General features: G+C 39.1%; 1 protein-coding gene across 1 annotated transcript; it reads right to left on the bottom strand.

Moving 5' to 3' along the window:
* Positions 1–437: 437 nt before the first annotated feature.
* Positions 438–14,922, bottom strand: znfx1 (zinc finger, NFX1-type containing 1). Its single transcript, XM_063473462.1, has 19 exons — positions 14,821–14,922; positions 13,920–14,006; positions 12,986–13,815; positions 12,311–12,545; positions 11,786–12,138; positions 11,433–11,612; positions 11,190–11,296; positions 10,114–10,352; positions 9,862–9,993; positions 9,457–9,605; positions 9,052–9,195; positions 8,841–8,958; positions 8,247–8,479; positions 7,137–7,276; positions 6,453–6,585; positions 5,724–5,891; positions 3,970–4,080; positions 3,714–3,809; positions 438–3,505 (listed from the first exon to the last, which is right to left on the bottom strand). The coding sequence occupies exons 2-19, from the start codon at positions 13,963–13,965 to the stop codon at positions 1,052–1,054; spliced, it is 5,868 nt and encodes a 1,955-aa protein (XP_063329532.1). The 5' UTR covers positions 13,966–14,006; positions 14,821–14,922; the 3' UTR covers positions 438–1,051.
* Positions 14,923–15,205: the final 283 nt, after the last annotated feature.

The raw sequence follows: 15,205 nt of genomic DNA, 5'->3' as shown, positions 1-15,205 counted from the left end.
GTAATAAAGTGATGCAAGCTGTTACAAAACGTCAATTTGAAACTCAGCAACTGTGAGTCTTGTATAGTAGTGAAAAGGAATTGCAGCTATTTCAGGGTTGTTTTTATCACCTTCGCTGCCAATGATGTCCTGTTATAGACGCAAATGTTTAACGCTTGTATGTAGGCAAGAGACAGGCAAATTAGAGAAAAAATATTTGTTTTAATGATGAGGAGAAACGTTTTGTTGTTTTCCTTTCATGCATCAGTTAGGTAATAGTTAAATAATATTTTTGCAGGATGGCAACTGAAAGTGACTAAGAACATTTTTTTCATATATTTTTATGTGAATGTGTCTTTTTATGTAGCATAACAAGTACACTTGTTAATCACATTTGCTGAGCTTATTTCTCTGAGCCTATGGAGACCTATATAAAAATAAAGACAACAAGAACACGCTTGTATTTACAGACATTTTAATCTCATATGAACAAGCATTAACCATAATAACTATCAAGTGACTACTCACTGTTATTTTACAGTGTTTTACTGCCACCTGCTGTTAAGCCATGATGCAACTGGTACTTAATGGAGTCCTGAGCAACCAAAGGGTTACACTCACCAAGTTTAGCATTATGAACTACCATCTATTATTTAATCTGTAATTTACAAAGCATTTAAAAATAAACCACTACCCATCATGTTTAGAACAGCAATACTGCATGATATCAGTTCATACCAGAAGGTGGCAAGACACATGTTGACATACAAGCATAAGATATTTGCCAGCATAAAATCTACATTTTCAAGAAAAACGTTTCAAAAGTACAGTTCATGCAAGAAAAATATGGTCTTATTAAAAGCTCTCTGCCTAATCCATCTCTTAGGTGCCATAAAGTAAAACAGTAAAAAGTAAAATTATGCTATTTTCCTTTGCCAAGTTATTTACACTGAGTACACTGACTTTTGTTGAGGCCCTTGTTTAAGTAAATCCACAAACTTTTGTCACTCATACGTGTTCCAGCTAAGAGTCAAGGGTGGAAAGAAAACAACAGGCTTTTCTAAAATGGCTTTTAGAAGTCAAGTTGATTAAAGTTTAGAAGGTTATTGGCTTCAGACCAAGCAGGGTGCTGTGCCCCATCCATCTCTGAGGCAACTTGGTTGCCACTTGCAAGTGTATGGCTTTGCCCACCAATAGTAGCATTACAATCAGGACAATGTCTGCTCTCCATAGCCCCTCCACACTCTGTGATAAGATAGACATGGCCATTTGGACATTTGTACCAGTGTCCAGGTCGCATTTTCATGGCTGAGACAATCATCTTTCTTTCCTCGTCACTGATCCCCAAGCCACTGAGTGGAAACTTCTCTTCTAGTTTCTTCATGGCTTCCTTCACTTTTTGCTCATTTTGCTCAGTGAATTGACCCCACGTTTCCAAAACATCTCTTATTTTTTGTACGTCTGATTGAATTTGATCCGTTTGTCTCCTCTCATTTGCCAAATGGCAATGAACATTCAGTTCAGCCAGGAGATTGAGTCTCTGTAGCTCTCTCTGCAAATCAAAGACCTGCTGGTCTGTGAATTTTTGGTGGTAGCTATTGAGCCAACACACAAACTCTGCAACATTCTTCGAGAACTTGTCGCGATCCATGTCCAACATGTTTTTCTTCTCAATCTTCAGAAGCTTCTCAACTCTTATTAAGAAATCCATCTTGTTTTCCACTACCCATAGATCATTTGCTGTGAGGTAGGATTTTTTCAGTTTTTCTTTGATAAGCATATATTCCATTTGGTCATCCATTTCATAGGTTCGAAGGTTTTCTCGCCACTGAGTTCGAAGCGCTTTCTTCTTTTTTTCAATATCTGACTGCTGTCCATTTATCTTCTCCTTTACCATCTCTATCTCTTTCAGACTGCGGTTGATCTGAGATCCGTAGCGCAGATTATTTCTGATCGGAGTACGACACTTGGGGCATTCCTTTAGTTTTATGGCCACCTGCTCTCCTTCATTTGCCTGGTTGTTATCATCCATACCCATGTATATGTCCATAGCTGTGTACTCGATGATGTGTTTACAATCCTCCAGTTGAATGAAGTAAGCGTCTGGCTCATTTTCAGTGCCAAAGAAAATCTCTGTGACTTCATCGTGGTCACAGATGCGGCATTTACTTGGACATTTGTCTCCGCACAGTCCAATGCACGGGTGGCCACAATCTAGGGTCTTGTTGCAGGGTTCAGTGCATGGTGGACGATCACATGGCTCATAGCAAAGCTTATTGCAGCGATGGTGAGCACACTGCCATGCACAGGGCTCTCTACAAGGAGCACATGGCTGCCCACATGGCTTCATGCACTTACTGTGGACACAGCAATTCTCACAAGGTCTCTGACAAGGGGGACAATCACCAGTGCAAGGTTCCTTGCACTGGTGAGAGCAGATGAGGAGACGTTCACATTTGTGATAACAGGGAAAGTGGAAGCGTCCCTGAAAACATTTGCCGCAGGTACCACGGCAAGCATGTCCACATTTTAGCTGGTGCTCACATGGGGCCTTACATTCAGCTTTATCGATGCAATCTTTGTAAAAGCATGCATCTTCCTGGGTGTGTCCACACCTAAGTTTTAAGATGACCTTCACCTTGCACTTACTGGTGCATGGTAACCCACAGACTGACTCACATGGATGTTCACAGCTGAGCAACTTCTGGCAAGGCTCCTGGCATGTAAATGTGTTTGGGTCCTGGTGACAAGGAATCATTTGTGTGTGTTGACACTTGGGTATGATCTTCTCAACCTTTACTGGACATTTCTTTGGGCATTCTTTATGGCACACAAGTGTGCATTTGTGTCCCAGATCACATAAAATCTTCTCACACTTTTTGACACACTTATACTTCTTGTGCTCTGGGTCATATGGATGACAGACACTAGCACAAACGTGGCCACAGTCCAAACGGAACTGGCAAGGCTGGGTGCAGCCTCCCTCGGGTGCTTGTCTGAAATCGTCAGCATTTGATACTTTTACCTCTCGATCTGGATGATTCTGACAGCACAGAGTCAGAGCCTTTCCAACCTGATCCTTCTCTCTCAAGGTGTGGAAGATTTTGCTCCACAGTTTGACTTGGTCCAGCATCACACTGTTGCCAATACAGTAGAGACCTTTCTTGGCACGTGACAACGCTACACAGACACGATTGGAAATGTTCAAGAAGCCAACTTTAGACTGTCGGTTGCTACGGACAAGCGACAACAATACAATGTCATTCTCTTCTCCCTGGTACTTGTCTACTACATGCACTTTGACACCTGCAAACTCCTTGGCTGGCATATGTTTACGCAGGCAGTGGAGTTGGCCAGTATAGGTCGTGAGGATGGTAATTTGCTCTGGTTTGTAGTCTTGCAAGAGAAAGTAGCGACAAAGCGCAACAACAAACATTGCCTCATGACGGTTCTGATGGCTTTTTCCATCTCTGATTTCTTCTTCTAGGTGGTTGTGGTCCACAAAGTATAAATTGGTCTTTAGGCCCTGTAAATAAACATTTAATAAAAAACATTCCACATTATTCTTTTATATTCATCGTATTATTATTTTTTATCCTGTATTCTAGATATTGTATGCACAGCCTAAATTAGATTTGAGACTTAAGATGCATTTGAAAGTCTAGAGTAGCAAACTTTTTTTTTAAATCCATGCATGCAGGAGGCACTGCAGGAGAGCAAACAAAAACATGTACCTTGATGTTTTCGTACTCCAACACAGAAGGATGGTTTTCTAACTCTTTGTAGATGTGTGGGGTCAGAAGACGGGCAATTTCTGGCCTCATACGATGCTTAAGAACAAACAAAAATAAGGACCATAGATGAACAAATCGCATAGAGATACTGAGATATATATCTTACTGTCTTTAACTGCATCATCTAAAGATGTCTACAATTTAATAACTGATCCTGCAAGAAGATGAGAGAGCTAATATATGCAGAAAAACAAACCTGGTAGTTTAGTCTGACAAAAGGCAGTCCCATGTTCACTAATCTCTCAAACATGGACATCTCCAGGTTGAAGTTCTTAGCGAGTTCATATACTGTGGCACTAGGGCGCAGCTAAAGGAGAGGAAAAAAAAACACTTGTTTATCATATGCTTTGAAAGGTAAGTTAACATTAGAAATCAGGTAATGCCTATATTTACATGAAACTTGTTAATTGTTACCTGCTTATTTCAAGGCATTGCCTTCTGTTATTTCAAAAATAACAGTACGACTTCTTTTTCTAGACTTTAAATGCAATGCACAGAGCAACATCATGTAATCTAAGTGAAGAAAAGAGCACTGAGTTTCCTAGCCATAGCACCAGGAGCATCAGACATAATTACTAATGAACAGCTATTAAATAGTTCCTAGCCATTTGTAAGCACCATAAATACAAATATGGGAAACCATGAATGAATAAAAAAAATATTCTTATATGGGTTTGTATTTGGATGGGAGTATAGAATGCATGCAAATGCACTCTAACTTTCTTTTGCTGGCGTTTTAGTTTTGCTTGTATGTATGTATTTGTGTATGTGTGTGTGCACGTATGCGTGCGTGTGTGCAAACCTAATTTAGCTAGAGGACAGAGCGTGATTGTGCATGTATGTGGGAGTGGTGTGGGGGAGGCAAGACAAATTCTAGTATAAATGTGAAGCATTGTGTTCTGCTCGATTCAACACCAAACCTGCGATTAATGACCAGCACAACAATGCCAGGCCTTATTTTACTTGGACAGTGTGATCCATCTACCTTCTCTAAATGCACAGATTCAAGTTTATGTTCCACAAAAATAATGCTTTAATACTTGCCTCTAGAGTAAAAATAACTGCTATCGACTCACACTTATATGTGCCATCAGGATACCTTATCTAGTTTGTTCGTTTGTTCTTTTTCACCACTTACTTAAATTGGTAAATTACAATATGAATGAACTATAAAATATAACTATACTATAACTACACAAATAATTTTATCCATATACTTTGATCATGTGTAGCACATTAAATACTATTTAATGTGCTACACATGAGGTTCCATACTATTATGTTAATCTGATGTACATGATATAAAGAAGTATAAGGATAAGGTGTAAAAACTGCCATTTATTTCCAACTCTGGGTTGCAAGAAGGTCACTCTTTAAGTCAACTTCATTGAAATTCCATTACTAAACTTTTAGTACAACTGCATGGAGCACACGCTTGTTAGTATAGTCAAATGTATACCCTATGTATGCAGATTCATAAATAAACATGAATAAACAGGGACACTAAGCAAATATTAGTTTTTGAGCAGATAGTTGTTGCACAGCAAGAATATACCAGAGCTGAATATTGAGATGTGTGATAGAGTTTTGTGTAGCTGTGATCACATGCTGCAGATTGGTAGACAGGCTGCCTAGCCATATGTCCTTGGCAGGCCCCGACAAGTTGTTGTATAATAGCCTCCTGATGTCCAGGATATCACTGCGTACTCTTCTCTATCTCTTGTAATAGCTAGTATTTTTTTTTTTTTGCTTCCTTCAAGGCAACACACATAAAGATATAGAAAAGCACAGAGCATCTCATAATATGTTGTCTTTAAATTTTCATGTTACAACTGTGCCTTGTTAAAAACACATATAGCGATCCAAAAATAGTCAAGCAGAGTTAATAAACCTTGCAAGTCTCCTAAGAGTTCAGCAAACATCACCCTGTTTGTCTGTGTCAGGTCTTACCTGTTGGTGGTCTCCAATCAGAATAAGGTGTTGGCATGCTCTGCTCAATGTGGTGATGGTGTGGGCTTCAAGAACCTCTGCAGCCTCTTCTACAATCACCAGACGTGGACGCACTTCCTGCAGGGTTTGACGAAACTTTGCTGCCCCTGTTGTTGTCATGCCAACAACCTGGCGGACAGGATATTTGTTTTTTTAAAGACAAGTTGACCTGAATTTGCTATTTATTTTTGTTGACTGTTAGAGCATAAGTTAGATATCAATCCTATACAAATGTGAAGCTGGAGTCTGTTGGATTAACATAAAGACTGGAAACAGTGGGAAGCAGCTTGTCTGTTTCCGTAGTTGTTTAACACTTGGATTCTTTATCGCTTGTAGCCTCAGTCTGTTCACATGGCCACAGGTGCTATTGGGAAAAGTTTTAAAACTTTGTAACTAACCAATAGGTTACATTACTGTAACATTACTGTCACTTCTTGGATTGCCAGGAGAAATTCTGTTCTCTTCTACTATTTTTAAATGGAGGCACAGAAGAAAAAAGTCTTTTAATTTGGATAATATACTGTTTTCTTCTCTTGCACAAAGATGCTTGCCACAAAGTCTGGGCAAATGAAACCAAAAATAATCTATCTGTTAATGTTAGTTAAAATAATTTATAATACATCTGATAAATTCTATATAATTTATGGTTAGGATTTTTAAAAGGAATATGCTAATTAATATATTCTGTACCGTGGCTTTTTTGAGGAGGCAGAGACTTTCATGCCGTTTTACATCAGCCAATCTGTCCACTGCATTCTGGTAGGCTTGTTCAGATAGCAGGGCTTTTTCGCGAAGCTCCGTCCTGTAGCGTGCCACCCACAACCTGAAAACACAAAGCCAATATGAAATAGTAAAACACTGAACTGACTGAAAGAGCCATGCAGAAGCCCTAAGATTATTATTGTTTTAATCTGAAATAACATGGAGCAAGAGCAAAAATATATAGTATAACTGACTAATACCTCTTCATTACTAATACAGCATATTTAAACAATTAAACAATTTAAACAATATTTAATACACATTGTTTTTGTCTTCAATTCCCTGTTTGTTAGTTTAAATGAGAAATAAAACTGTGTAAACAGTTCTTTCAGTCCTGTTTTTACAGTAATAGAAGACTAGATTTACATCTTGGCTTTCTGCTGTGATAAAATTCTAAGAGATACATTTTCTTAGTGATTACTTGACTTAATTATACACAGTGGGAATATACGACGGTAGGTCAGGGAATAGAAAGAGTGTAGAATAAAAAGGGGAATTAAGAAAGAAGGAAAGAGGACAGAACTGTACAGAGAATGCAACAGAAGGGAAGAGCCAGAAAAAAGGTACATAGTAATAAAAGAAAAGAAAAGTTGAACACGGATGCAGACATACCGATAGAGCTTCCATCTGTCTCGCTGACTAAGAGTCCAAACATCAAACACGTTATCTTCCTCTCTTTCAGTCATAGCTGAGGTCTTCCCAAGTTCGTTTCTGATTTTTTTCTTCATCTTTTTCCTCTGGTCTCGTTGGAACTGTATGGATCAGGTTGGTAAAAAACATTATAACCTTCTGAACCTCAGTTAACAAAGTGATGAATTCATATTATAAAGTAGATATTGTATTATTTTTTTTGTTGTTTTCTTTTTTCTTTTTGTAATAAGTTGTCATAGTGTGCACTAGATACTGGATACTGGAGTTAGAGACATGGTTACATTGACTGACAGATGTTCTGACACAAGCATCTGGAGCTGATTGTTGTCTTTTAGACCTCACCACTTCTAACTACAATCACTGAACTAGATTTCTACACTTAGTTTATGCAGTTGATTGTTCTTGGAGCATTTTAATGTAAGTCTCTGACTAATATTATGGTTTGCTGTTGAGGGCAGACCATCTAGGAAGTTTGTGCTTCAATTTTGGTGAGTGAAATTCTAATGTTTCATTAGTCTGTTGAGCACTAATTAGCTGATGTGCCTCAGCATTGCACATAGGAAATTTAAACTAACTTCCTAGCATTAGGCGATAATTTAGTACTCTACCCTTTCACCTAAACATGGTAACTTCTGGCTCTCCAGAATAACAGCATGCGGGAGACAAAAACACTACCACTGAATCTTGTAAATGCAAGACCCTAAACCAAAAGCCCAAACTGCTGGGTGACTTATACTAACTATGTCCATCTTTTACAATGCCTGAGAAATCTTTCTACTGAAGCTTTTGGTTATTACACTTACACAGTATTCACAGTAACATGCCAAGTCCTATACTTATCATCAACAAAGGGAAACTGAAACTGCCATCTACCAAACATGGATGTAAATAACATATTGTATGCTGTGAACTTAAGATGTAAATATACTTCCATTGGTCAGATGTTGATTTAATGTAAGCATATCCTTATATCAGACTCCACTCAGTCTGCTATGGTTCTACATCAATGTGCTCTTAGAGAAATGATAAACTCATTACGATCACTGCACAAAACCCTTCTATTAAATTTACCTCAAATCCTTCTTCACTCTGCTCAGCCTGTATTTCAGCTTTATCCAGGTTCATAGCAAGCATGAGTTCCTCGACTTCTCTGACAGCATCCTGCAGTTCTTCCTTCTTTCTGGCATCTCTAATGCCTCTGGTACCAAAGTTGTCTTCAATAATCCGCTCTGCCTGGATCAGATCTGCCTCCTCAGCGATTTCAATGAGGTCCTCTTCTTCATCCACCTCCATTGGTACTTCTTCTATATGTTACCCATTCAGAGCAACAGAATGGGTCAGAATGACAATTCTTTCAAACACCACAACAAAAGCACATATTTCTTTTTTTTTTATTGACACCTCATAAAGTGAAATAAGTCTATTTTCAGCATGCTCAGCATATGGTATTTATGCTATTCAACATACTGTATGTGCATGATAAAATGTTTATAGTCTTTACTGACAGCAATTGCTGATCTGAAATGACTGTGACAGCAGTTTTAAGTTTAGATTTAATGCTCATGTTGGTGTTTTGGAACCTTAAGTGTTTACATTAGTTGGAAGTCAGTTATTAAATAATCTTTCACTTGTTCAGTTGAGCACCGCTTAGAGTAAAAGTCTTACCATCATTTCCATTCGCATTCTCTGTCTCCCTCTGCAGGAAGACAGTGGAACCCAAACCCAACCACTCCATCATCAGGTTGGGCTTCTTCTCATTCCAGATCTGAAATTCATCCATTGCCTACAAATCATTTCAAACTCATGAGTTTGGACTCATTCTGTCAAGCTCATTTCATATGCATAAAATGTGAATTTCTTATTCAGAATGACTCACAGGGGGGCGATGCAGGCTGTCCCAGTGTCTGCGCAAGATGAACTTATGTAAGAAGCTTTCCCTCAACACACCTTTCAAAGAACATTCCAACTTTATACTCTGTTCCTCGATCTCCTTCTCCTCTTCACACAGCTGCCTGTAAACCTGTTAAGCAGGTGAGCAAGCCACACAAAGCAAAAAGAATGACTGTATGATCAAAGACAAAAAAAAAAAATGAATAAGCGCAATAGAAAACCTATTAGATAAACAAAAGAAGTTTAACAGGAAACAAAAGGCAATTATTAAAACCTGTTTCATCTTTTTATATATTCTGAGTCTTTTCTTCATCTTTTCTGTGAACAAAAGGAATACACGAGGAGCATTTTAAAATAAGATTCAAACTGCAGTTCACCTGCAAGAGCTCACCTGAGTATATGCATCACGCAGATGACCGGGCAGTGTTCGTCTGAAGTTAGGTGAATGGGTCAGCTCCCTCAGATTGAAACGCTTCAGGATCTCACTGTTGCTGCGACCTCCAACTCTCACTATGCCATCTTTTAAAAATTTATGAATACCTGAGATGCAGAGTTAAAATAAATGCATGTCACATCCCAGAACACTGAAAGCTTTTTTTGCATTGCATTGTCCATTCCAGGAAACAGACCAGAAGGATAAATAATTAAATATAACCCGAAGTAGAGGTCTGTGGCCTCTTAGTGAAAGTAAATACACTTCACACATAAGATTCTTTGTACCTGAAATTGAAACATCCTTTCCCGTGACAAGTGAGCAAACAAAGCATGTTATTATGAAGCAGCTGTCGGTGCTTACCCTCAAGGAACTGATCCAAGGCGTGGTTGGTGTAACACACAACCAGCATCGGAGCCATGTCAGGTTGATCTCTCCAGAGTTCCTGGTTGGTCAAGAGTGCCTGAGCAATCTTTAGACCAACGTAGGTTTTTCCTGAGGCCAAAAAACATGTTGATTTTTGTTGGAGAAAACTTAACTTTGCACTTCTTAAAATTCTGTCATTCAACAAATAAAAATGAAAAACTTACTAACAATGGTTTTTCAATTTCTTACCAGTGCCTGGAGGTCCTTGTATGATAGACAGTTCTTTTGTGAGGGCCAGCTGGAAGGCTTTCATCTGAGACTCATCCAGACCCAACTCCTCCATCCTTGGCCAGGCCTCTGCCTTCAGACTATGAAAGGGCCGTATTCCTGTCTTGTAGTCACGGTCAGCAACAGATGACAAGTCATAATTATCATTTCTTCGAAGATAAGCTGGCGGTTGGACATCTGTCTTGCATTCCACGATGTACCTGAAAGAATTAAAGATCCTTAGTAATATATTTCTTTAAAGAAAATCTCCTAAACAATTAAATCAGCGTTTTAATATCGCAAGGACTTTTGCTTAACTACAGAAACTGTGCTGTTAAAATCAGGTTTCAATGGTCAATGGGAACTTTCAGTTGTCAACGGTAACTTTATTGTCCCCAATGGGAAATTGATTTGCAGTCTGTCCATACACAGAGAGACAAAAACAAACAAAAAAACACCCCAAAAAAGCCCAGACAGAACAGCCCAGATTTTATCATCAACAAAGTGCAGTGTGCAATGGCAACAACCCTAATGGTTTAGTGTTATTAACCATGATAATAGCAGCAGAAAAAGACACTCTATGCCTCTTGGTCTTCACTGCAGGCACTTACATGAGTTTTCCTAGTTTATTTGTCAAACTAGCCAAATGTGGCAAAACCCTTGACACCCTTTTTATGTTGTAGTTCTGAGAGAAAAGGTTTAATGGAGTTTCACTTAGCGAGACTGCTAGGCAACAAATATAAAACAATATTTTATCAGTATTTGTTAAGGGTACTGAAGTTGATGGTAATATTTGAAGTTTTGAAAAGATCCATATGTGAACGTTTTTGGGGAATTGTGAGATGATATGATAAATTAAAGTGAATGCTGAATTTACTTTGACACTTTTACTCCAAAAACCGCTGTCAAACCCTCCTTGCTACTATTTTGTCACTCAAAACTCTTTTAAAAGTATTTGTGGTGTTAATTGTTTTGAAATAACTTTTGGATTTTATTTAAAAAAAACTGTGAACTTGACAGTAAAAAGTCCAGGGCAGCACATTGACACACATCCTTACCTCTGAAAGGGCAAATCATCCTCCCTCTGCTCCTGTAAGCCCTCTAGAACATACCGATAAGCCTCAAAGTAGGCAGTGGTCTCGACCATCAGAAACACTCGATCTTTCTGTGATTTAAAAAAAACACATTTTGTTCTTTGTATTTCTGTTTCAAATGACCACAGATATTTCTTACATTTATCCAAAGAAACTGAATGCATCATGCCCATTTTAACATATGGTGCAAATAATGTATTACTCTACCTCAATTCTTGCCAGCTTTAACCTGCTCTCCTCTGTAAATGTAATCTGGACCTGTCCTTTCTGCAGATGTTCAGGGTCTCGATCTGACACTGTGGCAAACAGGAAGCTCTCAAAATTATCACATGACAGGCATACCAGGGAGCCATAAAGCAATCTCTTGGAGTTCTGCCAGCGTACAAACTGTGGGAAAAATGGACAACCTGTTAGTAATATACATGTTTATATATGTCTTTACATTTGCCATTTAAATAGTGAATGACCAGTGTATGTATTAACACATCAGTGACACAGAATATACTTTAGTGCATCATTCAAATGCCATTTTACAAAGACATCAACAACCAGAAGCTAACCTTAAGTGGCTGTGCATCAAACTGGACAATGTAGGCAATGCCAGTGTGTGTGCATTTGGGCACCACTAGCTGTGCGTCAAAATATATTCTGATATCATCAAAGCGCTTTGTCTTTAGTGGGCTGTTGGTCCTTCCGATATCTTTTTGGTTCTGGAGCAATTGCTGAATCCCCTCACGCAGTGGTCGCACAAAGTCCTCTCTGAGCAGCCGGAAGTGTGTATCAAGGTAGAGGTGGGTGTTTGTATAGCTCTGGGAGGTAATGTTGGGTCTAAGGAAAGGCCTATGCTCCTGTCGGAACTCCTGTGGAGTTGGGTAGATTGGTATGGTCCTGAAATCCTGTTGATCTTCTTCATCTAGGTTAGAAATAGTGGAAGTATTAATAACTGTCCCATCTATACCAACCTTTCAAAACCTTATAAAAATATTTTTTTTCTGACCAACTGCATGGTATTTGCTTCAGGACAATCTATCCAAATATGTAAAAACAAACTGATTTCAGTAGAAATATCTCTAAGAGCCAGTTACCTGGGTTACCACCACCAGAGGGCAGGAATGCATATGTGTCTCTGTCTGAGCGCAGGGTACCCTCTCTTGCTCTATTCTGGAGGTGTGTGATCAGGTCCTGAAGTTGCTCCACACTTTCCTCAATTTGAGGCTGAAAGTCCACACCTGATGCCCTCAGGCTGTTAATGGAGGCTTGGAGCAGTGTCAGTAACAAACTCACTGTATGGACCGAACTAGCAGGGAAGATGTTAAGCACCTAATAAACATAACAAGGAAAAAAGAATTTAGCTACTTTAAAACTGTTAATAAAAAGCACAGGAAATAAAAACAGAAATGCCTAAACAAGGTTTGTTTACATCTACGTAATCTGATTTTCTGTATCTGTAACTGTATCCTTCATTTTGCCTTTTTCTCTTTGCACACAGGAAAAATAAATATACATGTGATTTATATATTACATTATCATTCCCACTGCACTGCATGTACATATAAAAAAAATCTCACTGGCCTGTATTTTAGTGTATGAAGTACATTACAGTATACACTCTGTTTGTACATAGTAAAATTACCCTTGTACTTTATTGCTTCATCTATCGAGCAATGTCCTCATATGTTTTTTCAGGTATAAAGTCAATTATCCTTCAGCTGAATTTCCTATGTTTTGTCAGGTTTTCTATGTTTCATCAGTTTATTTACCTGTGAGAGAAGCACCAGGATATTTTCCAGATGCTGTGGGTATTGTGCTCTGCGAGCAGGTTTGCTCTCTGACGCCATCCCCACAAGATAGTGGGGTAGAGAGGTGCAGAAGAACCCAGAATCTTTTATAATGCCAGCCAGGTGCTGCTGAGTGCCTCTGTCTGTCCTTGATTTAAAGGCTTTACTCAGCACCAAGCAAATGAGTTCGATAAGATCCTGCCTTATTTTGGTCTCACTGAGGAGATCTTTCACAGAAGGATGTGAGGACATGGTAATGGCCACTACAGATGGGTCTTTTAGAGAGAGTTCTTCCAGGGCTTTAAAGCCCAGTCCTCGACCCTGTGGTGGCCTAGCTGTGCTGGCAGAATTTGACCTCCTTCCATTTTTATCTTGCCTGTCTCCCTCAACATCTCTTCTTTCACCCCTCCAACCTTCTCTTCTGTCTCCACGTTCTTCTCTCCCTGCCATCCCTATTCTCGCTCCTTGTCTAACAGCTGGACCTGCTTCTGGGTTTCTTCCTACTTCTGATCTCTGTCTCTCTGCACCTTCCCATCCATTTCTATCTCTTCCAGCACCTCTTTGTCTGCCTCCCCTTTCTGTATTGCGGCCCACCTCTGTTGCTCCTCTTCCTCTACCTCTCCCTGCACCTCCTCCTGCTCCACCACCTCTTCCCCTTCCTCTCCCACGCAGCTCTTCACTATCTCTTTTTCTTTCCTCCCTTTCACCTTGACTACTCCCATGACTTTGTGCTCTTTTTCTGTCTCCTTGTGCTCCCCCTCGTCTTCTCCTTCCACCTCGACGAGCATTTTCACATTGGACAGTATCAGTATCTAGGGGAAAAATAACATTTATGTAATGAGACTAAAGTAACTAATTTTAGTTGCCAGATTTTCTCAGTTTTTTATGTGAGTGCCATCACATACTGTATAATTACCATTATTAGGTCCGCTTCTCCCAGTCATTAAAGTCAGGCTTTCCATGGTTGTGCATGTGGTAGATGATGAAATTAAGACCAATAACACTGATGATTTAATAGTGAGAGGAAGGAGAAGAACCACATTTAAGCACAATGCAACAATACAATGATTTAGAAATTGTATAATTTCGCCACGAGTCTATTAAAATAGAAAACACAACACAGCACTGATTAAGGAACAATGATTACTTTCACTCTCTATCACTGTGTCATAACTTGTAGTGAGTCAGCGTCAGATAGAAAGGATGTTCTCATTGTTTGGATCTGTGAAATCTGGGGGAATCGAAGCTAATAGAGTGCATGGATGAATGGATATGTGTGTGTGTGTGTGTGTGTGTGTGTGTGTGTGTGTGTGTGTGTGTGTGTGTGTGTGTGTGTGTGTGCTTTGCGACTATATCTCAATGTCCATCGCTGTAGGTCTGTAGGTGTGCGCTATAAACGAACCATTTGTTTTATTCTAATGTTGTCCATTGCACTGAATTCTTATGAAATGCAAAGTCTGCCCTCTGCAGGATATTGCCCGACAGGTTTTCTTTTTCAAGAAATGATTCAGAGGTTTACACCGCACAAGTCTTAGTCACGGATGTGGCAATAATAACACTCCACAGGCTGGCTGCCCTCCAAACAAGCTATACCATTCACATTGCCTTTTATGTGTCTGTCTGTCTGTCTGTCTGTCTGTCAATGACTTTACATGTCGTTTGCTATATGACTTGCAATTTTAGCTATCAGTTCGCATCACTGTTCTCAGTGTACACGCTATTATTATTTACTAAATAAGAAAATACAATAGGACAAATAACTCTGTATCCTAAACACTTCCTAGATAAGCGTTAGCCTAAGAAAAGAACGAACTTACCAAGCGTGACATCCGACTAACATGAATATTTTCCTGGTCAAACTTTGTCTAGCCGTCTCTCATTCGGTCTGTGCGCAAGCTCATCGCAGCCTCTTCTCCGGCTGTCGACTTCAGGAACCTGCTATTTAAATGCTTTGTCATTTTCGTTTTCGTTTCTCCAGAACTAACACACCCCACCTAGAAGACAGAGTGGATTTGTCCTTTATCCTTGACTAAAAATAGAGCGAGCATTAAATGAATTGAAAAGCATGACTATCTAGTACCATGTAAAATTTAGGTTTATTTTAATGTGATATTAGGCACACTTGTTATTATTTTCAAATAAATGAAACAGGAAGCATTGTGATGCATAACTATGGAAGTCTAGCCTAGTTAATAGTAATAA

The sequence above is a fragment of the Pelmatolapia mariae genome, linkage group LG5 (genome assembly GCF_036321145.2).
Source record: "Pelmatolapia mariae isolate MD_Pm_ZW linkage group LG5, Pm_UMD_F_2, whole genome shotgun sequence".
In the NCBI taxonomy this organism is placed as follows: Eukaryota; Metazoa; Chordata; class Actinopteri; order Cichliformes; family Cichlidae; genus Pelmatolapia; species Pelmatolapia mariae.
The sequence above is the reverse complement of the archived record's forward strand: the minus strand, read 5'-3'. Positions and strand labels throughout refer to the sequence as shown.

Excerpts from the sequence above, each read along its gene's own strand:
- znfx1 (XM_063473462.1), bottom strand. The coding sequence starts at position 13,965 with ATGGAAAGCCTGACTTTAATGACTGGGAGAAGCGGACCTAATAATG. Across the intron at positions 8,959-9,051 it reads ACAGCCTGCATCGCCCCCCT|GCAATGGATGAATTTCAGAT; the intron begins GTGAGTCATTCT and ends AATGATTTGTAG. Across the intron at positions 3,506-3,713 it reads TGGAGTACGAAAACATCAAG|GGCCTAAAGACCAATTTATA; the intron begins GTACATGTTTTT and ends GTTTATTTACAG.